The 27,817-nt window shown below is 35.6% G+C and overlaps 2 protein-coding genes across 3 annotated transcripts in view; one reads left to right on the plus strand and one right to left on the minus strand.

Moving 5' to 3' along the window:
• tmem19 (transmembrane protein 19) overlaps positions 1-27,817 on the minus strand; it is a 1,055,620-nt gene that overhangs the window by 725,380 nt on the left and 302,423 nt on the right. The window lies entirely within an intron of this gene.
• abcd2 (ATP binding cassette subfamily D member 2) overlaps positions 790-27,817 on the plus strand; it is a 38,300-nt gene continuing 11,272 nt past the window's right edge. The window contains exons 1-6 of one of the 2 annotated variants that reach the window (XM_073948361.1): positions 790-1,914; positions 5,747-5,927; positions 6,390-6,511; positions 14,705-14,870; positions 20,356-20,450; positions 23,546-23,691. In XM_073948361.1, coding sequence (XP_073804462.1) covers positions 973-1,914; positions 5,747-5,927; positions 6,390-6,511; positions 14,705-14,870; positions 20,356-20,450; positions 23,546-23,691 — 1,652 coding nt within the window. In that variant the 5' untranslated portion in view covers positions 790-972. Of the gene's footprint in view, positions 1,915-5,746; positions 5,928-6,389; positions 6,981-14,704; positions 14,871-20,280; positions 20,867-23,545; positions 23,692-27,817 lie in introns of those variants that run through there. The other variant, XR_012402515.1, reaches the window with a different exon arrangement.

The following is a 27,817-nucleotide window of genomic DNA, read 5'->3' on the forward strand; positions in this document are numbered from 1 at the left end:
TTCCAATAAAAATTTTAATTTAAATGAGAGATTTGTGGGAGATTTGTGTTCATTATTTATTTTATTATTGGGGAAACAAAACAAAACATCATCATCATCATCATTATTATTATTATTTGAAAACAAAACCAAAACTTTGTTTGTTTATTTATTTTATTATTATTATTAGGGAAAATAATAAACTAATTTATTTCAGTGCTGATGTGCAACTCAGGCATTTACATAATAATAAAATCGTAAAAGGAGCTCACACAAACAAATAAACAAGCAAACAAATAATGTACAGTTTTTTTGTTTTTATTATTTTCACCTGTTAATAAATATAATTATGATTCAGATTGTTGCAGAGGGGTGCAGTGGAGTCAAAAAAGCAAAAATAAAAATATTTATAAACTTATAATATAAATATAATCCATACATATATCCAAACATCATAACAGTTGACACAAAATCCATAATCAAATGCGATTTATTTAAATAAATAAATAAATAAAATTACATTAAAGCATATTTAAATATAGAAAACACATTTCATTTAAATACTGTAAAATGCATGAATAAATGACGAGTAAAAAAAATAATACTGTTAAATATCGCATAAATATATACATTTTATTCTTATTATTTACACAAAGATTGCGGGGGTCGTTTTCCTTGCACGGGCACGAGGATGAACATATTTGGAGGTCCGTTGCATTTAGAGGTTGAAAACCCCTGGATCAGACCATTCCGTTATATTTAAATACGTCAAGCGCTGCAGCCAATCAGCGTGAAGAGAGGGGCGTACCCAAATGAGGAAAACCCGAATGACGGAAACATCATACCTAGCGGCGCTGCCTCCTGCTTCAACCTCACGGTACCATGAAATTCATCTACACGCTCTCTAATTAACGCATCGGATGGCCCTATGGATGTATCCGGGAACGAACTGCAGATAGCGAACTACTTAGCTTAGCAAAAGCGGGATACAAAATGAGCAACATTCTGCATGCGGCATCAACGGGGAAATGGGACCGGAGCACTGCGGCGAAGAGAGCGCTGTTCCTGGCGGCCGCCGCATACGGGGCGAAAACCCTCTACCCCATCCTCTGCAGACAACTCCAACAACGCAAAACGAGCAGGAACCACACGCCAGCCGCGGGACACGAAAACGGCTCGTTAGCCATCCACAAAGCTCCACCGGAGACTTTGAGCACCGTTAAATCGCCCGGTGTCGACGCGGAATTCTTCAAGCAGATTCTCGCACTGGTCAAAATCGTTTTCCCGAGGTTCATCACCAAGGAGCTGGGCTTGCTATGTTTGCATTCGGTGGCGTTAGTGTCACGGACGTTTTTGTCTATTTACGTGGCCGGTTTGGACGGCAAAATAGTGAAGACGATCGTGGAGAAGCAGCCGCGGAGCTTCATGATCAAACTGATGAAATGGCTCCTGATCGCCATACCGGCGACATTCGTCAACAGCGCGATCCGTTATCTGGAGTGCAAGCTGGCGCTCGCGTTCCGCACGCGTCTGGTGGATCACGCGTACAAGACCTACTTCACCGACCAGACCTACTATAAGGTCAGCAATATGGACGGGAGGCTGGCGAACCCCGACCAGTCGCTGACCGAGGATGTGATGATGTTCTCGCAGTCCATCGCGCATCTGTACTCGAACCTCACTAAGCCCATCCTGGACGTGATTCTGACTTCGTACACGTTGATACAGACGGCGCGGTCCCGGGGGGCGAACGCGAGCGGGCCCACGCTGCTGGCCGGTCTGGTGGTGTTCGCCACGGCGAAGGTCCTGCGCGCCTGCTCGCCCCGCTTCGGGAAGCTGGTGGCGGAGGAGGCTCACCGGAAGGGCTACCTGAGATATGTGCACTCTAGGATCATCGCCAACGCCGAGGAGATCGCCTTCTATAGGGGACACAAGGTGAAGGGGGAACCATACATGCCTCAGATCAAGTCTGCTTTATGTAAACACGAGTTATGTAACAGATAATAGCTGTGGTGGTGTTGTTCATGAAATGAGGAAACGCTGTACTGTACTGTATGTGGAGGAGCACAAAACCGGTCTTAAAGGGATAGTTCACCCCAAAATGAACGCTGATAAACGCGGAGAAAAAAAGAAGTCAAGTACGTTTTAAAATTCAAAACACGGAGTGTTTACTCACTCACTCACTACTAAATAACCTTCTTTTTTTCTGTTGAACACTAAAGAAGATACTTTGAAGAATGTGTGCATGTACTTTTATAGAGGGGAAACAAACATTGAATCAGTGTGGGTACTGGTTTTAAATGTGTTTTCGTTGTGTTCAACAGAAAAAAAAAGAAGTGTGATGGATGACTGTCCCTTTAAAGGGGTAGTTCACATAAATATTAAAATTTACTCACTGTTTATTCACCCTCAAGTACTTCTAAAAGTTTGTTTTGAGTTTGTTTCTTCCGTTGAACAAAAAATAAGATAGTTTGAAGTATGTAACTGGTAACCATTAGCTGCGTCCCAAATGGCACACTCATGCACTATGTACTTATGCACTTACACACTCAACAGGATAGTATATGTATGTAGAGGCGTCCCAAATGCCACGCTAATGTTTTTTTACTAAGCGGAAATTCAAACCGTTTCCCTGATGACGTTTGACGGTTGCCAAATCAGTGAAATAATCGACCGAATTATCAAATAATACCTGCCGTGAGTATTGCCGCATTCACCATCGGGAGGCGCTATAATCACTCTCGTAGGAGAATTTTGCTTTCACCATCCAAAATAAATAAAGTTATTCAACATGTGCGTCCGATAGCTCCGCCCCTTCCGCTACGTGAGCAAACCTGCGGTCGTTGAGTGCGTGAAGTCTCCATCATTCCACACTTCATTTTAGCGGCTGAATGAGTGCATCATCCGGGTAATTGAAGTGCACTTATTATTTTTAGAGTTTTCAGTGTGAACACACTACTTACACTATTCATACTACAAAATGGCGTAGAGCCAACATTTTAAACCAGCGTCATATTGACGCCAAATACTGATATTTATTCGTCAGGTATGACAACCAAAATCTAACGTCTGATAGATGTCGTAGTGGTAACGTCCACACAACGTCAAGCTGTAACATCATTAGACGCTGATTAATTTAATTATAATTAGACGTTGATATTTTGTTGTTTTTAGGTTGTATAGGAAAGTGACCAAAATCCAACGTCAAGCCAACATCTCAAACCAGCGTCATATTGACGCCAAATACTGACATTTATTCGTCAGGTATGGCAACCAAAATCTAACGTCTGATAAACGTCACAGTGACGTTCACACAACGTCAAGCTGTAGCCTCATTAGACGCTGATATTTTGTTGTTTTTAGGTTGCGTTAAAAAGTAACCAAAACGCAACGTCTGTCTGACGTTGGACATTAACGTCGATCTGACATTGAGTTCTGATGCTAACACGATTTTCATTTCCACCCAAAATGCGACGTCCCACGACGTGATGTCCTGAGCCTGCCGGGAGGTATTGAAAAACAAAAATAGGAGCAGTTATTTGATTTTCATCTTAAAATTCAAAACACAGACCATTTTCTTAGAGATGGGTTGCGCCTGGAAGGGCATCCGCTGTGTATAAAACATGCTGAATAAGTTGGCGGTTCATTCCACTGTGGCGACCCCAGAGTATAAAGGGACTAAGTCGACAAGAAAATGATTGAATGAGTGAACACAGACCATTTACTCACTCCTAAACCTACTCTTTTTTTGTTGAACACAGAAGAAGATACATTGAAGAATGTTTGAAATCGGTAACCATTGACTTTTATATAGAAGGGAAAACAAATATTGAACTCAGTGCACAGCCAGGGACCAGTTTCAAACCTTTTTTAACTTAACTTCTAGTTTGAGGGGTGAGTAAATGATGACAGGTTGCTGTTTATTCATCCTCAAGTGGTTCCTAAATTTTCTTATGATGAAAAGTTAATGTCAAAAAAAGGGTAGTTTAAAGAATGCCGAAAACCTGTGATGGGTAACATCTTCTTTTAAAATTTGGGTTTAACAGAAGAAAGAAACTCATAAAGGATTATTACAAGCAAAGGGGGAAGTAAATTATGATATAGTTATCATTTTAGGTGAACTATCCCTTTAAGCTGCATCATATAGAGTTCAGATAGATGGATGGATGGATAGATAGATAGATAGATAGATAGATAGATAGATAGATAGATAGATAGATAGATAGATAGATAGATAGATAGATAGATAGATAGATAGATAGATAGATAGATAGATAGATAGATAGACAGACATATAGACATACAAATAGATGGACGGACGGACGGACAGACGGACAGACAGACAGACAGACAGACAGACAGACAGACAGACAGATAGATAGATAGATAGACAGACAGACATATAGACATACAAATAGATGGATGGATAGATAGATAGATAGATAGATAGATAGATAGATAGATAGATAGATAGATAGATAGATAGATAGATAGATAGATAGATAGATAGATAGATAGATAGATAGATAGACAGACAGACATATAAACAGATGGATGGATACATGGATAGATAGACAGACAGACAGATTGACAGACAGACATATGAACAGATGGATGGATGGATACAGACAGACTGGTAGATAGATAGATAGACTGACAGACAGATAGATAGATAGACATATAAACATACAAATAGATGGATGGATAGACAGATAGATAGATAGATAGATAGATAGATAGATAGATAGATAGATAGATAGATAGATAGATAGATAGATAGATAGATAGATAGATAGATAGACAGATAGACATACAAATAGACGGACGGACGGACGGACGGACGGACGGACGGACGGACGGACGGACGGACAGACAGACAGACAGACAGACAGACAGATAGATAGATAGATAGATAGATAGATAGATAGATAGACAGACAAACAGACATATAGACATACAAATAGACGGACGGACGGACGGACGGACAGACGGACAGACAGACAGACGGACGGACGGACAGACAGACAGACAGATAGATAGATAGACAGACAGACAGACATAAAGACATACAAATAGATGGATAGATAGATAGATAGATAGATAGATAGATAGATAGATAGATAGATAGATAGATAGATAGATAGATAGATAGATAGATAGATAGATAGACAGACAGACAGACATATAGACATACAAATAGATAGATAGATAGATAGATAGATAGATAGATAGATAGATAGATAGATAGATAGATAGATAGATAGATAGATAGATAGATAGATAGATAGATAGATAGATAGAGAAATAGACAGATAGACAGATAGATAGACAGATAGACAGATAGATAGATAGATAGATAGATAGATAGATAGATAGATAGATAGATAGATAGATAGATAGATAGATAGATAGATAGATAGATAGATAGATAGATAGATAGATAGATAGACAAACAGACATATAGACATACAAATAGACGGACGGACGGACAGACAGATAGATTGCAGACAGACTAACTGAATAAGTAAGCAATAGTTCACTCTACCAGTGGTTTAAGATCAATGTGAAGTGACAGTTTTTAGGTTGCCATATCTTCCAGTGTATGTGTGCTGAATAATACAGCAGTCATGCGTGAAGAGGCCTTTGGATTGACTGCCTGTATCATCACGCACTAAAAGCGAAACTGCGCTGTTGTTTGATCTAATTTCCGAGTTCGGAAAACAAGCCGTTATCCTTGAGGTCTTCTGACGCTAACATGCTTTGTCAGGTGGAGATGAAGCAGCTGCAGAAGTGTTACAGCGCTCTGGCCGAGCAGATGAACCTGATCCTGTCGAAGCGCCTGTGGTACATCATGATCGAGCAGTTCCTCATGAAGTACGTGTGGAGTGGAAGCGGCCTGGTTATGGTCGCTGTGCCCATCATCACTGCTACTGGCTTTGCTGACAATGGTACTGTGGGACTTTCCTAAGGTTAAACGGTTGAGTTTGATTAGTTTTGAGTCCATTCAGCTGATCTCCAGGTCTGGCGGGAGATATTTTAGCTTAGCTTAGCATAAATCATTAGCATCTAACTCAAAAATTCTTAAAAGATTTGTATAATTTTCCTTTTTAAAGCTTGATTCTTCTGTGATTACATCATGTACTAAGACGTTAAAGTCCAATTTTTAAGGCAACAAAGTGTGTGAGATGCTAACGGTCTGATCCGATTTAATAAATGATGCTAAGCTAAGCTAAAAGTGCTCCCGCCAGACCCAGAGATCGGCTAAATGGATTGAAAAATGCTAAAACTCTAAGCCAGAGTTATTTTGTTCTATCGTTTATGTTATTTATCTATTTAATTAATGTATTTTATTTAATTTACTGCATTGTTATTGCTCATAGTGTTGCATGTTTCATTCTCATGTCTCACAGAGCTGGCTGACGGTCAGACACAAGTGCTGGTCAGTGAAAGGACAGAGGCCTTTACCACAGCACGCAATCTGCTGGCCTCAGGAGCCGATGCTATTGAGCGGATCATGTCGTCTTATAAAGAGGTACACTATTAAACGTGCTGCTCTTTGCTAAGTTACTTTTGTTTTTACAGTCATGTGTGTTCATGAACAATAGGATTGTTCTTGACATGACCATTATAGAGCATGTCCAGTCATATATATACATTCACCGGCCACTTTATTAGGTACACCTGTCCAACTGCTCGTTAATGCAAATTTCTAATCAGCCAATCACCTGGGAGAAACTCAATGCATTTAGGCATCCAGACATGGTCAAGACGATCTGCTGCAGTTCAAACTGAGCATCAGAATGGGGAAGAAAGGGGATTTAAGTGACTTTGAGCGTGGCATGGTTGTTGGTGCCAGACGGGCTGCTCTGAGTATTTCAGAAACTGCTGATCTGCTGGGATTTTCATACACAACTGGGTGTGAAACCCGGGTTTACTGAGAATGGTCCGACACAGAGGAAATAACCAGTAAGCGGCAGTTCTGGGAGTGCCACATTCGAATGGTTGGGTCAGAATTTGGCCTCAACAACATGAAAGCATGGATCCATCCTGCCTTGTATCAGCGGTTGAGGCTGCTGGTGGTGGTGTAATGTTGTGAGGGATGTTTTCTTGACACACTTTGGGTCCATTAGTACCAATTGAGCATCAACGCCACAGCCTACCTGAGTATTGCTGCTGACCATGTCCATCCCTTAATGAGCACAGGGTCTCCATCTACTGATGGCCACTTCCAGCAGGATAACGCACCATGTCATAAAGCTCAATCATCTCAGACTGGTTTCTTGAACATGACGATGAGTTCACTGTACTCAAATGGCCTCCCCAATCACCAGATCTCAATCCAATAGAGCACCTTTGGGATGTGGTGGAACGGGAGGCTGGCTTCATGGATGTGCAGCCGATAAATCTGCAGCAACTGTGTGATGCTATCATGTCAATATGGAGCAAAATCTCTGAGGAATATTTCCAGTAGCTTGTTGAATCGCTGCCATGAAGGATTAAGACGGTTCTGAAGGCAAAAGAGGGTCCAACCTGGTACTAGTGAGGTGTACCTAATAAAGTGGCCGGTGAGGGTATTTTAATATTTTAAATGTATTATTAAGTTTGTAATACATATTTATTTAACTATATATATATATATATATATATATATATATATATATATATATATATATATATATATATATATATATATGTTGATTTAAATAAATTATATATAATATTTAAAAGAAATAATCATAAAAATATAAAAATAAAATAGTTAAAATAAAATAGGAACATATCTATCCTGTTATGCTTCCTACTGTTATTTTTATCATTTTTATACTTTTGTTTGTTATTTATTTATTTTCTAAATCGATGAACAAATTATTAAATCTTGAAGAACTTGTATACAGTTTTATATATGTATATGGTATTGTATGTTATATAAAGAAAAAAATATATAAACATTTAATTAAAAAATAGTTAATATAATAAAAGTAAATAAATAAAAAGAAATAATAAAAGTATTTTCAATAATGCAAAAAAGAAATTCAAGCGCATCACAAAACAATGTAAAATTAAAAACAACAATTTCATTAAAAAATATTTAACATTAATAAGTTATTATTTAAACAATATTTAGTTAATAGTTATGCAATAAATAAGCATGTTCAAAGATTTATAAAAGATTGTGTGACTCTGAAAACTGAAGGAATGAAGAGAAATCAATCAAAACTACTTAATAATAATTACATATATATATATATATATATATATATATATATATATATATATATATATATATATATATATATATATATATATATATTGTAGGGATGGTATACAGTTTAACCCAAAGAATGACCAGTCTGGTAGATGAAGAAGAGCTGGAGTCAGAGATTTAAATAAATAAATCAAGTTTACTGAAGTTAGTTGGCAGTTTCATCAGCAGAAGCCAGCTTCAACACTCGCAATGAGTTCCTAGGCCGCTCTGACTTGCAGTAAGCAGTGTTAACTTATTCATTAGTTAAATCAATTCAAAGTTAAATACTCGTTCAAATGATCAAACAATTATATTTAATAAAAAAAATGATGAGAAACAAAATAATGAGAAAAGGATAAACGTTGGTCCATGATGAGACGGATTGGAAAGCAGAAATCCGAATCCTTCAATATATATATATATATATATATATATATATATATATATATATATATATATATATATATATATATATTAGGGGTGTCACAATTTCAATTTTTAAATCGAAATCGATCGAAATTTATGCTCAATTTCGATTATCGAATCAAAAAATAGAATCGTCGATGCTGCCACGCCCCCATGTCTCGTCAGCTGTCTTGCCAAGCGGGAAAATAACAGGCTTGTTGAAGTGCTTGTTAAACTGCAGAAGCAGGAGACCCGTCGACAGAGCTTAAACCCTCTCCTCTTTCAATGAAGTCGCCGGTGTGGAAGCATTTTGGATTTCCAGTGAGTTATGTTGACAACGTTCGTGTTGTCGACAAAAAACACAGTTTTGCAAGCTCTGCTATGTACGTATTACGTACGGTTCGTCCGATAGACAACACCGGCATCTCGATCCTCCGCCCGCCCCCGTTGCAAATCCGCTGGCGAAAAGTTCACACTCAGGCCCTGTTTACACTGTCTTTGTTTTTAAATGGCATTTTAGAACGACAACGATTCGACATCCACAGTGGTGTTTCTGAGCAGCCCTCCTTCCTCTCTACCTCTGAAAATGCACATCACGTGACCACACAGACACAGACGCACACACAGCCATGCGCTCGAGACAGCAGGTCCAGGCAGTCAGAGGACTGCTTCAATCTTTCACTCACTTGTACTTAGTCATTTTAGTGAACACCTCAGATACTGTTGGCTGGTTCCTGTTGGTTGTGCGTCTTTTTTACCGACGCCATTATAACGACACAGATCACTGCCTATTCACGAGTCCCGCAGAAAAAAGTGATTGACAGGTGGTAATCATGTGTGTATCTTGCCTTTATTCATTTACTGTATGATTTGTTTATGGGTAAAACAAAGACCATGCAGGTCAGGTAGTTTAAACGGTAGGCTACTAATAATTAACTGGTCATTAATTAATTAATTATTCATAATCGAAAATCGAATCGTGCCTTTAGAATCGAAAATGTAATCGAATCGAGGATTTGGAGGATCGTGACACCCTTAATATATATATATATATATATATATATATATATATATATATATATATATATATATATATTAATATCATTTAAACTGTAATATTATTTCAAAACAGTTATATAATATAGTTATATCATAATATTATAGACAGATAGATTACAGCCTAGTTATAGTTGGACTAGTTCTAATCATTAGTGAGCATTAGAGACTAATATACTAACTGTAGAACATCCAGACTCACTGTAGTGACAGAAACAATACTCTTATGCAGCAGTATTTCTAATGGCTAGGTCGTCACTACAGGCACAACCAAAACCACAGAGGATGTGATGTCACGCTGCAGTGAAAGCTTTGAATCTAGCGATCTGCACTGGTATCAACTGCGACTCTGTTAACTAAGCCTGCCGGGCGACTTAATCCACCATCTGTTGAACAGAAAGCATCAGTCACAGATGCTGAGTGTGGCCATTACAGCCCCACACATGCTATTTATAAGTAGTGCATGAGTGTGTGTGGGTGTTTCCCAGTACTGGGTTGCAGCTGGAACATATGCAGGAATAGTTGGCGGTTCATTCCGCTGTGGCGACCCCTGATAAATAAGCGACTAAGCCGAAGGATAATGAATGAATTATAACAATACATCTTATTTATGAGGTGATTTTCTCGCACACAAAGCGCTACGAACAGCTAAACACATTATAATTTCAGTTTAATTTAAATATTAATTAAAGAACAAAATGCATAAATAAGCAATGTGAAACTATAATAGTATTAAGTATGAATGAATAATAAATAATTAAAGTAAATAAAATATAAATTAATTAATTCAATTGAATGAATAAATTGATTGATTGATTGATTAATATTTTATTTACTTGAATTATTTCATTATTTATTCTTTCTTATTATTATAGTTTCACATTTATTTATTTATTTATGCTTTTTTATTGAAATAATATTTAAATTAAGGAAAATTAAATATAAAATAAACAACATAAAAAATCATTTAATAATAATACTTGTAATAAAAATAATAATAAAAAAGTAAAAACAAACTGTAAAAAAAATAAAATAAATGAAGAGTTAAAAATAAATAAGAACAAATATTATAATTATATAGTATCATATAATAATAGTTATATGTAATTTAAATAAAAAGTAATAATAAAAAAGAAAGTAAATTAATTTAAAAACCTCAAAATTAAAAAAATAATGATGTTTAGCAGATTCAGGAAATGTTCACAGTGTGTCTGATAATATTTTTTCTTCTGGAGAAAGTCTTATTTGTTTTATTTCGGCTAGAATGAAAGCAGTTTTTAATTTTTTAAACACCTTTTTAAGGTCAATATTATTAGCCCCTTTAAGCTATATATTTATCCGATAGTCTCCAGAACAAACCATCAATATACAATAACTTGCCTAATTACCCTAACCTGCCTAGTTACCCTAATTAACCTAGTTTAGCCTTTAAATGTCACTTTAAGCTGTATAGAAGTGTCTTGAAAAATATCTAGTCTAATATTATTTACTGTCATCATGGCAAAGATAAAACAAATCAGTTATTAGAGATGAGTTATTAACACTATTATGATTAGAAATGTGTTGAAGAAATCTGCTCTCCGGTATACAGAGATTGGAGGAAAAAAAAAAATAGAAAATAAATATAGAAAAAATATTTACAAAAAAAATACAAAAAATAAATATATAAAAAATATCTACAAAACAAATACAAAAAATAAATATATAAAAAATATTTACAAAAAAATACAAAAAATAAATATATAAAAAATATTTTTAAAAAAATACAAAAAATAAATATATAAAAAATATTTACAAAAAAATACAAAAAAAAAAATATTTACAAAAAAAATACAAAAAATAAATATATAAAAAATATAATTTTGACTTCAACTGTGTATATATATATATAGCATATTGGAATCGTCAGTGAACGAGTGACTCTCAGCAGATGAATCCGTCTTGTTGACTTCACTGAGGTCCCGAAGGAAAGCTCTGTGTTTCATGCTGAGGCTCTCGGGATGTGGTGTGTCTGCCTAAACATGGAAAAACACTCGCTAAACACTTCCCAACACATGCTTCGGATTAAGCATTCAGGCCAGCGCTTTGCAAAGCATTGATTCATAAAACGTCACACAATAGGTTTAGCCGAGACAGAGTCGCAGTTCTGATTGAGATTTCAGCGCAGGTTTGCGTAATTGCTCCAAATACCTGCTCTCTTACAAAACCGCTGAAGCCCTTTAGATGATTAGTGGACGACTTCAAATAGGGTGAAAGTGTTGAACGAGCTGAGCTAGGCCATTAGAAATGTAGAGAATGTAGATGCATGAGTGTATATGTGTCGCCTTCCTCGCATCTATTGTTCCAACGAGCCTTCAGACAAGTAGGAGTCGTAAAGAACAGCTGGCTGATCAGTGGGGGAGGGGCTAACACTCTTTGATCTTCGTGCTGAAAATAAATATAAACAAATAAATAAGGGCTTAGTCCCTTTATTTCGTCAGGGGGCGACACCGCAGAATGAACCGCCAACTTATCCAGCATATATTTTACACAGCTGCAACCCAGCACTGGGAAACACCCATACACACTCATTCATCCACACACTTGTACACTACGGCCAATTTAATTCATCAGTTCCCCTATAGCGCATGTGTTCGAACTGTTTGGGAACCGGAGCACCCGGAGGAAACCCACGCCAACACGGGGAGAACATGCAAACTCCACACAGATATGCCAACTGACCCAGTTGGGACTCGAAACGGCGACCTTCTTACTGTGAGGTGACAGAGCTAACCACTGAGCCACAGTGCTGCCACTGTAATTTTTAATAAAAAATTAAATTTTTTAAATAAAAAAATTCTATAAAAAAAAACCTAAGTAGAAATTAATAAATAAACAAGTGAATAATATGAAACTATAATAATAATAATAGTAATTATTATTATTATTATTATTATTATGAATAATTAAATAATTTAACAAATTAATTATATACACAAACTATGAAATTATAAACTCAGCACAAACTATAAACAAATAAAGTGAAATAAATAAATAATAATCAAAAAAAAGTAAATAATAATTAAATAAAGTAAATAACATTAAATAAAGTAAGTAAAAACATGAATAGAGCATCATGGTGGCTCTGAGGGTAGCATGATCACCTCACAGCAAAAAGGTCGCTGGTTCGAGTCCTGGCTGGGCCGGTTGGCATTTCTGTGTGGAGTTTGCATGTTCTCCCCGTGTTGGCGTGGGTTTCCTCCGGGTGCTTTGGTTTCCAAACAGTCCAAACACATGCGCTATGGGGGAATTGGGTTGGCTAAATTGTCTGTAGTGTATGAGTGTGTGTGGGTGTTTCCATGTGTTGGGTTGCTGCTGGAAGGGCATCTGCTGTGTAAAACATATGCTGGATAAGTTGGCGGTTCATTCCGCTGTGGCGATCCCTGATTATTAAGGGACTACGGCGAAAAGAAAATGAAAGAATGAATAAAAAACATGAATAAATCAATAGATGAATTCTAATGAATGAATAAATTACTTAGAAAAAATCTAAATATAAAATAACGTAACAAAAATAATTTCATAATATTACTTGTAATAAAGATAAAAATACATCTAGAAATAAACTGTAAAAAATAAATTAAGAATACAATAAATAAATGTAAATTTAAATAAGACAATGAATGAATAAAATGAATGGAAACATAAAAAAACAAACTGTAAAATAAAATAAAACCAAATAAATCCAAAAACAAACTATAAAAAGTGAAGTAAATAATAAATAACCCCAAAACACACTATAATTTCAGTTTAATTTAAATATTAATTAAGGAACAAAAAGCATAAATAAATAAATAATGTGAAACTATAATAATGATAAGTATGAATGAATAATTAAATAATTCAAGTAAATAAAATATAAATTAATTAATTTAATTGAATGAATAAATTGATTGATTGATTGATTGATTGATTAATATTTTATTTACTTGAATTATTTCATTATTTATTCATTCTTATTATTATTATAGTTTCACATTTATTTATTTATTTATTTATGCTTTTTGTTATTTAAATAATATTTAAAGTAAGGAAAATTAAATATAAAATAAACAACATAAAAATTTATTTAATAATAATACTTGTAATAAAAATAATAATAAAAAAGTAAAAACAAACTGTAAAAAAATAAATAAATAAAGAGTTAAAAAAATAAATAAGTACAAATATTCTAATTATATAGTATGATATAATAATAACTATAAGTAATTTAAATAAGAAGTAATAATAATAATACTAAAAAAGTAAATTAATTTAAAAACCTCAAAATTAAAAAAAAATAATGATGTTTAGCAGATTCAGGAAATGTTCACAGTATGTCTGATAATATTTTTTCTTCTGGAGAAAGTCTTATTTGTTTTATTTCGGCTAGAATAAAAGCAGTTTTTAATTTTTTAAACACCATTTTAAGGTCAATATTATTAGCCCCTTTAAGCTATGTATATTTTTGGATAGTCTACAGAACAAACCATCGTTATACAATAACTTGCCTAATTACCCTAACCTGCCTAGTTAACCTAGTTAAGCCTTTAAATGTCACTTTAAGCTGTATAGAAGTGTCTTGAAAAATATCTAGTCTAATATTATTTACTGTCATCATGGCAAAGATAAAATAAATCAGTTATTAGAGATGAGTTATTAACACTATTATGATTAGAAATGTGTTGAAGAAATCTGCTCTCCGTTAAACAGAAATAGGAGAAAAAAAAAATACTTCAACTGTGTGTGTGTGTATATATATATATATATATATATATATATATATATATATATATATATATATATACATACATACATATATGTGTATATATAACTGTAAACACATATAAATCCAAAAAGATCCATATACAAGTCCCTGCTGGTCTCTTACTTCGAATGTGACCAACAGCAGTTGAGTAAAGTTATCTACAGTTGTGTCACCTCGACCTGGAAACCTTTCATTATCACACCACTCACATACACTCGTCCTGTGTGCTTTAGGTCACTGAGCTGGCAGGTTACACGGCACGAGTGCACAACATGTTCCTGGTGTTCGACGAAGTCCAGAGGGGCCTCTACAAACGTTCATCTGCCGCCTGCAGCACAGGAGAGATGATAAGCGGAGACCAGGCCGAGATGCATATCGACGGGCCTCGACAAATCAAAGGTCTGTTCCACATGTGCTCTGCTGATGCGTGCAATCTTAAAGAGACAGTCCATCCCCAAAAAATTAGAGTTCTATCATTATATACTCAAATGGTCAAACTATACTTATTTTGTGGGATGTAAAAATTAAGATACTTTGAGAAATGTCTGCTTGTTTGTTTTGTTTTCATTTTTTAATTTATAAAAAGGTAAATTTCACCCCATAAAAAATAAGAAAATTACCCCATTTTATACCCCATTCTCTGTGTATATGGCTTTTTTCTGTCAGATGAACACAGTTTGAAGTAGTTTTACATTTTATTCTGCCTCTTCCGTGCTGTATAAAGAAGTTGTGATGGTGACTTTTATTTTGAAGTTTACAACAAGTGCATATATCCATCGTCAAACTGACCCATACGCCGCCATGGTATGAGTTAACCAGGTTTATTTTAGTAAAATAAAACCAAAAATATTGATTAAAATTTTTTTTGATAATTGAAATTTAAAAAAAAACACAAATTAAAACAAAACTAACAACAATCACCAAAAAAATCACTGAAATAAAATAAAAATGAGCAAATATAAATAATTATATTCATAATTATTAATTTTCTTGTCGGCTTAGTCCCTTTATTTATCCAGATCGCCACAGCGGAATGAACCGCCAACTTATCCAGCAAGTTTTACATAGAGGATGCCCTTCCAGCTGCAACCCATCTCTGGGAAACACCCATACACACTTATTCACACTCATGCACTATGGACAATTTAGCCTACCCAATTCACCTGTTCCGCTTGTGTTTGGACTGTGGGGGAAACCGGAGCACCCGGCCAACATGAAGAGAAAATGCAAACTCCACACAGAAACGCCAACTGAGCCAGCCCAGGCTCGAACCAGTGACCTTCTTGCTATGAGGCGACAGCACTACCTACTGCGCCACTGCGTCGCCGCCCATACGCCACCATGATATGGGTTAGCCTGGTTTATTTAATCTAAAACTATTGGTCAAAAAACATGTTCGTTAACTGAAATTAAATAAAAAATGAACAACAAATCCAAAAAAAATAACAACAATCACTGAAAAGTTTACTAAAGTAAAAAAGAGCAAAAATAAATAAATAAATAAATAGTAATTTTCATCATTAATTTGCACACATTCAATGGCGGAAAATCTTGCCTGCGTCTGTTTATCGAAGCACCAGTAGATGGCGCTTTAAAAGGCAAATGCGCACCATTCTTCACCCTTTGTAAGAAAAAAAGATGATGACGAAGAAAATCTCAATGAAGATGTTTATTCAGCATAGCAGTCTCAAAATACATGGCAGTACCTTGGGTTCACCGGAGTCAGACTGAACCCTGAACATTCTTAAACTCAAACCTTTATACTGTTTTGGATGTTGCCTTAAGATGTTAAAGGGTCACGAAACACCAAAACACATGTGTTGAGCTGTTGACAGTGGTATATGTGTCCCACACTGCTAAAAACACTATTAGGACACCTATATTTCACTAAAAAGTGTAAATTGGTTGTTTTTGCGTTATTTCAAGCAAATTCGTACTTCCGGTTTGAAACGAATTTTTGAAGCTGCGTCACGGTCATGACATAATAGCGTGTATTCCAGCGTGCAGACTGGACGTCTGTGCCGGAGTGTGTCTTATTACGTCTTACAGTGTGCTGCATTAATGCATGAGTAAGGCTTGGTTCAAACCAATCAGCGCGCTCTATTGTGCAACTTCATTAATATTCATTACTGTCACAGTGTTTAGACGACAGAGACGCCACGTTGTGTTGGCAAAACAAGCGTGAAGTGTTGCTGTTATAGTTTGCTGCAGTGAAGTTTTGTTTTCATTTTCTCTCTGTGAGAGCGCAGCTGGAGTCACGTGTGGATTAACAGTGTACGCGACGCTCGACAACAATAACTTACGTGTCTAAGGAGGATTATTGTTTACCTGAGAGCTGTTCTCATCTGCAAACGCTGAGATCTGGATTCGCTTTAGTCTCCTCTTAATAAAGACGCGGCTCTAGTTGCTGGTGATTGTCCTGTCTCTACAGATTTGGTAAGTGAGCGACCAGTGCTCTTTGTTTATTCAGTTTGTTCGTATCGAACTAAGTTAACTATTGCACCGAGTGTAAACATGTTAGCACCACAACCAAACTTTAACCTCGTGTAGGATTTTCGCCGCATTTAGTGACAGGAATAACACACGTGGCTTTCTGACACTACCTGCCGTGTGCATCTAAGTCTCCAGGAAATGCGGAGGGTTTTTTTCTCTCATTCGCCGTGCGGTATCAAACATTGCATGAAAAATACACGCTTAGAGCAGCTCCTCGAATCAAATATCTCGTTTGTCGCGAGGGACATGAATGAATTCCCGGAATGAAAGAGCCAAACTGCAGTTAAAGTCCACCATTTAATAATTTGGCAAATAATTCGACTACAGATGTCCATGTAGATTAAACACCATCACTTTCTATTGTGTGTGTGTATTTTGACTCTGAAACTCGCGCGTGCCCAAATAGACACTCCCACACCATATTTGGGCACGCGCAAGTTTCAGAGTCAAAATACACACACACAGTAGAAAGTGATGGTGTTTAACCTACATGGACATCTGTAGTCGAATTATTTGCCAAATTATTAAATGGTGGACTTTAACTGCAGTTTGGCTCTTTCATTCCGGGAATTCATTCATGCCCCTCGCGACAAACGAGATATTTGATTCGAGGAGCTGCTCTAAGCGTGTATTTTTCATGCAATGTTTGATACCGCATGGCGAATGAGAGAAAAAACCCTCCGCATGTCCAGCAAACTTAGATGCACACGGCAGGTAGCGTCAGAAAGCCGCGTGTGTTATTCCGGTCACTAAATGCGGTAAAAACCCTACACGAGGTTAAAGTTTGGTTGTGGTGCTAACATGTTTACACTCAGTGCAATAGTTAACTTAGTTCGATACGAACAAACTGAATAAACAAAGAGCACTGGTCGCTCATTTACCAAATCTGTAGAGGCAGAACAATCACCAGCAACTAGAGCTGCGTCTTTATTAAGAGGAGACTACAAGCGAATCCGGATCTCAGCGTTTGCAGATGAGAACAGCTCTCAGGTAAACAATAATCCTCCTTAGACACGTAAGTTATTGTTGTCGAGCGTCGCGTACACTGTTAATCCACACGTGACTCCAGCTGCGCTCTCACAGAGAGAAAATGAAAACAAAACTTCACTGCAGCAAACTATAAAAGCAACACTTCACGCTTGTTTTGCCAACACAACGTGGCGTCTCTGCCGTGAAAACACTGTGACAGTGATGAATATTAATGAAGTTGCACAATAGAGCGCGCTGATTGGTTTGAACCAAGCTTTACTCATGCATTAATGCAGCACACTGTAAGACGTAATAAGACTCACTCTGGCACAGACGTCCAGTCTGCATGCTGGAATACACACTATTATGTCATGACCGTGACGCAGCTTCAAAAATTAGTTTCAAACCGGAAGTACGAATTTGCTTGAAATAACGCAAAAACAACCAATTTACACTTTTTAGTGAAATATAGGTGTCCTAATAGTGTTTTTAGCAGTGTGGGACACATATACCACTGTCAACAGCTCAACACATGTGTTTTGGTGTTTCGTGACCCTTTAATGACGTTGCTCCTTGGCTGTTCTCCCTATCTCTCCATGTGAATGCAGTCTCAACACCATTGATGAGATGGTTCTTAGTGCACCGCACCCATCCCCATTCTCCAATTGTTACCATTTGGTCGAGATGCAGTCGCCTCAAACAATGCAGAGACGAGACCCTGTTGCCTTCTCTTTTCTCTCATAAGTCAGCCCTTTCGGGAAATGAGCATCAATTCATTATTTAGAGTGGAAGTCGGGTCGAGGCAGACTCATGTCTTACACCTTTATAAACATTAAAAGTGTTCGGTGTGTTTCGTTTACCAAAATGCTTTTGTGTTTCTGTGAGAGAAATATTGCATTATTTACATTGAGCGCCACACACTGACCGGCCACTTTATTAGGTACACCTTACTAGCACCAAGTCTTCTTCATCTACCAGACTGGTCATTCTTTGGGTTAAACTGTATACCATCCCTACAATATATATATATATATATATATATATATATATATATATATATATATATATATATATATATATATATATATATATATATATATATATACATACATATATATATATATATATATATATATATATATTTATATATATATATATATATATATATATATATATATATATATATATATATACATACATACATACATACATACATAATATAGAATTTTTATTATTATTAAGTAGTTTTGATTGATTTCTCTTCATTCCTTCAGTTTTCAGTGTCACACAATCTTTTATAAATCTTTGAATATGCTTATTTATAGCATAACTATTAACTAATTATTGTTTAAATAATCAATTATTAATGTGTTTAATAATTTTTAATGAAATTGTTGTTTTTAATTTTACATTATTTTGTGATGCGCTTGAATTTTTAATTTTTTTTTGCATTATTGGAAAATACTTATTTTATACTTATACTTATTTTATAATACTTAATATTATTTCTTTTTATTCATTTACTTTTATTATATTAACTATTTTTTAAATTAAATGTTTATATATTTTTTTCTTTATATAACGTACAATACCATATACATATATGAAAATGTATACAAGTTCTTCACGATTTAATCATTTGTTCATCGATTTAGAAAATAAATAAATAACAAACAAAAGTATAAAAATGATAAAAATAACAGTACGGAGCATAACAGGATAGCTACATTCCTATTTTATTTTATTTTTATATTTTTATGATTATTTCTTTTAAATATTATATATCATTTATTTAAATCAACATATATATATATAGTTAAATAAATATGTATTACAAATTTAATAATACATTTAAAATATTAAAATACACTCACCGGCCACTTTATTAGGTACACCTCACTAGTAGCAGGTTGGACCCTCTTTTGCCTTCAGAACCGCCTTAATCCTTTAATGGCAGAGATTCAACAAGCTACTGGAAAAATCCTCAGAGATTTTGCTCCATATTGACATGATAGCATCACGCAGCTGCACATTCATGATGCCAATCGTTCCACCACATCCCAAAGCTGCTCTATTGGATTGAGATCTGGTGACTGTGGAGGCCATTTGAGTACATTGAACTCATTGTCATGTTCTGACATGAGATGATTGGTGCTTTATGACATGGTGCGTTATCCTCCTGGAAGTGGCCATCAGTAGATGGAGACACTGTGCTCATAAAGGGATGGACATGGTCAGCAGCAATACTCGGGTAGGCTGTGGTGTTAATGCCCAATTGGTACTAATGGACCCAAAGAAAATCTCCCCCACACCACCACCACCAGCCTGAAGCGCTGATACAAGGCAGGATGGATCCATGCTTTCATGTTGTTGACGCACTTTGTGTTTAATTGTCTATCATTCTCTGCTTCTCGTTCTACAGGCAAAGTGATTGATGTGGATAAAGGTATAGTCTGTGAACAAGTGCCTATAATCACCCCTAATGGAGACGTGGTCGTGTCCTGCTTGAACTTCAAGGTGGGATATACTGAAACACAGTCTTTCGAGGCAAATGTAGAACTTGGTTTGGCATTTCAAGAGTGCAGTGATTCATTCATTAAATCATAACTTGATATTTATTTGCACATGCAGCTGAGAAGCATGAAGTGTCCTAAACAAGTCAGGGCAGGATCATGAAGGGAATGCTCTGTGGTATTGTGCACCGGTTGCTGAGATGCAGAGTAAACTGTTGCATTATTGTAGAATTGAACTGATTATACACAACACTGTGAGTTGTTTATTAATATGACAGCAGGGTTACTTTAGACGTTATGGATCATTTTGGGTAAAAGCTAGTGGTTTGAAATATAGTGGGAAAGATTGAGAATTTAAATTGACAATTATCCGGTTACTGTAGAAATTAAACATGGCATGCTGTACGGTATTCTACACACAAATAGAAAAATAAATAAAAAAATAGACAATTTAAATAGTCAAAAACGAGACCACCTTTAAAATACATTTTTGTGGGTAAAAAAGTGAGTAAAATGTTCATATTTGTGATAATTATATGAAAGCCTGCTAATGTTTCTTTTAAATATACAATAAAAAATATTGTCATTCAAATAATTTGTTAAATGTTTGTTTACTTTATTTATTTATTTAGTGAAAATTATAATTGCCCTGGGGTAATTATTTATTACTATTATTATTATTTAATTACACATTTAAAAATGAATGTACAATGTTAATTTTGGTAAAAACATACTATACTTTCCTGTAGTAATATTATAATTATTATAATATAATATTATAACTAATGTTATTATTATTTTTATTTTATTTTATTACTATTATTATTTTATTAATCTGTTTCTTCTTATTATTATAATTATTATTATTATTATTATAATAAATAGTAGTAGTAGTATTATAGTAGTATTATATTATTATTATTAGTAGTAGTAGTAGTAGTATTATACTATTATTATTATAATTATTATATTATTATTATTAGTAGTAGTTGTAGTAGTAGTATTATATTATTATTATTATTTTATTATGATATTATTAATATTATTATTATTATTAGTAGTAGTAGTATTATATTATTATTATTTTATTAGTAGTAGTATTATTAGTATTGTATTATTATTATTAATATTTTATTATTTTACTCTTATCAAATTATTTTATTATTCTAATATTATTTTATTATTATTATATTGTTATTATTTATTATTATTATTATTATTATCATTATTATAATTATGTCATTATTATTGTTTATTATTATATACTTATTTTTTATTTTAACATTGTTAATATTATTTTATTATTCTTATATTATTATTATTATCATTATTATATTGCTATTATTAAAGGGACTGAGCTGAAAAGAAAAATCAATTAATATTATTATTATTATTATTTATTATTATTATTATCATTATTGTTATTATTATAAATATTATTATTATGTACTTATTATTATTATGTTATCATTATAATTAGTTATTATTGTTTATTTATTTTTTATTAGTGGTATTATTGTATTATTATTGTATTATTATTATTATTATTATTTATTATAATTATAATAATGATTATAATTATTATTTTATTATTATAATTGTATTATTATCATTATTATTATTTTATTATTATTATTGAATGTTCTAATCAACAGGCCCATGTCATATACAGCACAGATACTTAATAAACAACTTACTATAAATTAAAAGCATTAACGTAAGCTATGTTAAGCTTTGGAGATGTAACACAAATTCCGCTTTTAAATAATAGGTCACCTACAGCTTTCGTCTTGAGCCACGACTGTATTTAAATTGGCGTCAGTGTTTTTAAAGATCGCTAAAACTGAACTGTAAAAATACTTTGAAAGCAAATTTAAAAACACTTTAGCTGCAAAAGTCTTCAGTCAAGAAACATAAAACAGGCGGCAGCTGTGCTCTGTCACTTTAATGGTTTCGCTTTTGCGTGTCTTTTGATTCTAAACTCGTTTGTTTATTACAAAATGAGGGTTAATATGAATAATCACTAAACACCGCGTTTTGACACCTATTTGAACATTAAAGCGCTCACGTTAATGACTTTAGATGTGTGCGCTCTCTGCTCGTCACAATGATGTCTGTCTGCGCGCCGCACATACATAAGCATGCGGTCTTTCGCGCTTTTAAGAGCAACAAGTGAGGACAACTGGAAAGGGGCCGGTAAATAATGGAATAATCGTTTACCTCGATTAATGTTTTTTCATAATCGTTAGAAGTCATAATCGAAATCGAAATTGGATTTTCGATTAATTGCACAGCCCTACCTGCAACCTTAGTTGGCTAAATTGGATATGCACCCCAGATAGCAATTTTCTGAGTATCAGAAACTCTGTTTTGTTTTTGAAAAAACAGTGTTTTTCCACCAAATATTGATGTCTTAACTCTGTTGTGATGTTTAGAAATTAATATAAATGTCTTGTTTTTATTTCAAAATTAGAATTATTAATCCTTTAATTTCTTCCTTAGCTGTATAGATACAGTTGAAGTCAGATCTATTCACCCCCCTGTATATTTTTCCCCCATATTCTGTATTTTTTCAACACATTTCTAATCATAATAGTTTTAATAACTCATCTCTAATAACTGATTTATTTTATCTTTGCCATGATGACAGTAAATGATATTATATATTAATTTTCTATACAGCTTAAAGTAACATTTAAAGGCTTAACTGGGGTAATCAGGGTAAAGTTAGGGTAATTAGGCAAGTCATTGTACAACAGTGGTATGTTCTAGAGACAATCCAAAACAAAGATAGCTTAAAGGGGCTAATAATATTGACCTTAAAATGGTGTTTAAAAAATTAAAAACTGCTTTTATTCTAGCCGAAATAAAACAAATAAGACTTTCTCCAGAAGAAAAATTATTATCAGACATACTGTGAACATTTCCTGAATCTGTGAAACATCATTTGGGAAAAAAATAATTATAATCTACAGTAGGGCGAATCTTTCTGTCTTCAGCTGGACCTCACGTGTGCTCAAACTAAAGTGATGTCTATTTGATTCTGAGCTAAAGCATGTGACTTGTGCTCTGTCTCCTGTAACTGGATCTTGCCCACAGGTAGAGGAAGGGATGCATCTGCTGATCACGGGGCCGAACGGATGTGGGAAGAGCTCTCTGTTCCGGATCCTCAGTGGCTTGTGGCCTGTGTATGGTGGACTTCTGCACAAACCCTCTCCAGAACACATGTTCTACATCCCACAAAGGTACCGACCACACTTAACCATCTCAGCAGGCACCGGCGTCAACATGACGTCAAATTAATGTCAACCATTAATATCAACGACTTATCATGTTAAAGCTTGACGTTTTGGGGACGTTACCACTACAACGTCTATCAGACGTTGGATTTTGGTTGCCATAACTGATGAATAAATGTCAGTATTTGACGTCAAAACGTAGGTGACGTTGTTGTTGGTTTAAGATGTTGGCTCGACGTTAGATTTTGGTCACTTTTCAACATAACCTAAAATCAACCAAATATCAACGTTTTATGATGTTACAGCTTGACGTTGTGTGGACGTTACCACTATAACGTCTATCAGATGTTAGATATTGGTTTCCATACTTGACAAATAAATGTCAGTATTTGACGTCAATACGTTGGTGACGTTGACGTTGGTTTAAGATGTTGGCTCGATGTTAGATTTTGGTCACTTTTCAACATAACCTAAAATCAACCAAATATCAACGTCTTATGATGTTACAGCTTGACATTGTTTGGACGTTACCACTACGACGTCTATCAGACGTTGGATTTTGGTTTCCATACTTGACAAATAAATGTCAGTATTTGACGTCAATACGTTGGTGATGTTAACGTTGGTTTAAGATGTTGGCTCGACGTTAGATTTTGGTCACTAATCAACACAACCTTAAAACAACCAAATATCAACGTCTAATGTTACAGCTTGATGTTGTGTGGACGTTACCACTATGACGTCTATCAGACGTTGGATTTTGTTTGCCATACCTGACGAATAAATGTCAGTATTTGACGTCAAAATGACGTTGATTGAAGATGTTGGCTCAACGTTAGATTTTGGTCACTTTTCAACACAACCTAAAATCAACCAAATATCAACGTCTTATGATGTTACAGCTTGACGTTGTATGGACGTTACCACTACGACATCTATCAGACGTTCGATTTTGGTTTCCATACTTGACGAATAAATGTCAGGATTTGACATCAATACGTAGGTGACGTTGACGTAGGTTTAAGATGTTGGCTCAATGTTAGATTTTGGTCAATAATCAACACAACCTTAAAACAACCAAATATCAACGTCTAATGTTACAGCTTGACTTTGTGTGGACGTTACCACTATGACGTCTATCAGATGTTGAATTTTGGTTGCCATACCTGATGAATAAATGTCAGTATTTGACGTCAATGTGACATTGGTTTAAGATGTTGGCTCGACGTTAGATTTTGGTCACTTTTCAACATAACCTAAAATCAACCAAACATCAACGTCTAATGATGTCACAGCTTGACATTGTGTGGACGGTACCACTACGACGTCTATCAGACGTTGGTTTAAGATGTTGGCTCGACGTTAGATTTTGGTCACTAATCAACACAACCTAAAAACAACCAAATATCAACATCATTTGATGACGTCATTGGACAACAAAATAACGTTGTCTTTAGACGCCGGCTAGACCTTAAATTTTGGTCACCCGACATCACGACCTAAATCTAACCGAATATTAACGTTATGTGCTTGCTGGGATGTGCCTTAATGAAGGAATACATTTCTTTTAAAGTTGACATGTAACTGAGTTTAGACGGAGGATTGGAAGGAGGCAGTTGGGGTATTAGTGCCTTGCTTAAGCATTTTATTAAAATTGAAACAAAATTAAATGCCTTGTATATGGAGCGGTCTTTAAAACCTTCTGTGGTCGAGTTTCACCATCCTAAATAAAATCATACAGGCTGCGTCCAAAACCGCATACTTCCATACTATATAGTATGCTAAAATCAGTATGCGAGCCGAGAAGTATGTCCGAATTCATAGATTTCGAAAAACAGTATGCGAGAAGTACCCGGATGACTTACTACTTCCGGCGAGATTCTGGAGTGCGCATCCCATGCATGCTGTGCTATGCCATGATGCACCGCGAGCAAATTCATGAATGGGAGTAAAGCGACGCAAATTACGCAGGTAGGTCACGTGACTGTCAAAATGGTGGATGTAGTACGTCCGAATTCCATTTATACTTTTCACATTCATACTGTATAAAACGCACTTTTCTAACGGCCGAGTAGTACGTTTAAAATCAAATGCAGTACCTACTGAGTAGTAGGCGGTTTCGGACGCAGCCACAGTTTTGTAAATACACTTTAGACAGAGCAAATCTATATTCATATGAAAGTCTATACTTAATACATTAGATGCCAAACTCAACCGTGATAATAAGACATCTCTTACGCATTGAGACTCCTCCAGAAGTTGACCAGTAAATTGCCATAAAGAGCCAATCATGTGTATAAAAATTCATGAATATTTGTTCTGTCAATTCTCCAGAATAAGAAGTTCTATCATCGGTAGATTGAAGTTCAGTACGCATGACATGAAAGGTCTGCTGTGGGCCAATCGGAACATGCTAATGCTTCACTCTATGTTAATAAAGGAAATAAGAGTCTTTGAGTCCTACCAGGCACTTTTAGCTGCTGCTTGACAATCAAACAGAACTTCTGTGTTTCTACTTCCCTACTGAAAAATCCAGCTTAAACCAGCCTAGGCTGGTTGGCTGGTTTTAGCTGGTCGACCAGGCTGGTTTTAGAGGGGTTTTGGCCTTTTCCAGGCTGGTTTCCAGCCTGGTCTTAGCTGGTCAGGCTGGAGGATGACCAGTTAAAACCAGCTTGACCAGCCTAGCCAAAACCAGCTATGTCCAGCTTAAACCAGGCTGGTCAAGCTGGTTTTAGCTGGATTTAGCTGGTCAGTTTCCAGCCTGACCAGCTAAGACCATGCTGGAAATGGCTGGAAACCAGCCTGGAAATGGCCAAAACCCCTCTAAAACCAGCCTGGTCGACCAGCTAAAACCAGCCAACCAGCCTAGGCTGGTTTAAGCTTTATTTTTCTGCAGGGTTACTGCACCAACTTTGAATAAATGATTGATGAGATGCACTGTGCACAGCTGTGTGATGCACATGCATGTGGAGGGGAATGCAATTTGCCAACCGGGGAATTCGATTTTGAGACAAAACATTTGTGAATTTACCGGTAAAGCCATTCTGGGGCAACCGTTGCAGATTTCTGTTTGCAGGCGCTCAGTGGCCCTCCTTTATGTTGCACTGTTTCTCCAACCATTCCTAAAAGCTCCATTTTGTTTTTTTAGAAACAAAGACACCTTCAGTGTGAATGAGCCCTTATTGTGTGAAAGGGGCTATTTTTAGTTGCAGGATTTGACATGCAGGACCACAAAATGAAACAGTGACTGCAGACATTGTCCAGAAAGAACCTGTTTGCAGAAACACAGCAGCCTGCCATTATTAGCAAGCAGAGCTAAATAACATTAGCCTTTGTTCAGTTCAAAATGCACGTAGTACCTTTGGAATCTACTCTTGAGTCTGAAGTGTTTCTTTTTAGAATAGACTATCAGCCCTACAGTTCCTGTAATCTGCATGTTGTATGCTGGATTAAAAATCTTTGACCCGGGCCATATTGCTATTCAAGGCAAATGGGTCAGGTTATCTCTGAAGCGGCAAGCCTTGTTGGTTGCTCCCAGTCACATCTGGCCTAGGCCAGCAGAAGGTCGACTGTAGCACAAGTGGCACAAAATCACTGAATGTTAATTACGCTCTGCTGAGTACATCAGAAGGACTACGGAGACTCCTGTCTGCCAACGAAAGTGCCTACAATAGGAATGCAAGGATTAAAATCATACCTTGGACCAGTGGAAGTAGTTTGGGTGGTCAAGAGAGTCCTGATATCATATGTGCTATTTAGCTGGGTAAGTCATGGCACCAAGGTGCACTGTGGGATGACCTCAAGTCAGTGGATGGAGAGAGATGCTCTGGGCAATGTTCTGCTGGGAAACATTGGGCCCACCCATTCAGGGATGTAAATTTGGCATATCCTTCTTGCCTCTTGCAGACCAGGTATACCTCTTCATGACAATGATGTTCGCAGTGGAAGGGAAATCTTTTAGCAAAACAGTGCACCCTGCTACTCTGCGCACTTTGTTGAGGAATCGTCTAAAGAACCTGAGTTCAAGGTGTTGTAAGCAAGTACACATTTATTGTGTATGGCCATACACCTAAAGCACTTCACAGTCATGAGGGAACCACTTGAATGATGTGACTACAGCCACAGGACAATG

The sequence above is a fragment of the Danio rerio genome, chromosome 4 (genome assembly GCF_049306965.1).
Source record: "Danio rerio strain Tuebingen ecotype United States chromosome 4, GRCz12tu, whole genome shotgun sequence".
In the NCBI taxonomy this organism is placed as follows: domain Eukaryota; kingdom Metazoa; phylum Chordata; class Actinopteri; order Cypriniformes; family Danionidae; genus Danio; species Danio rerio.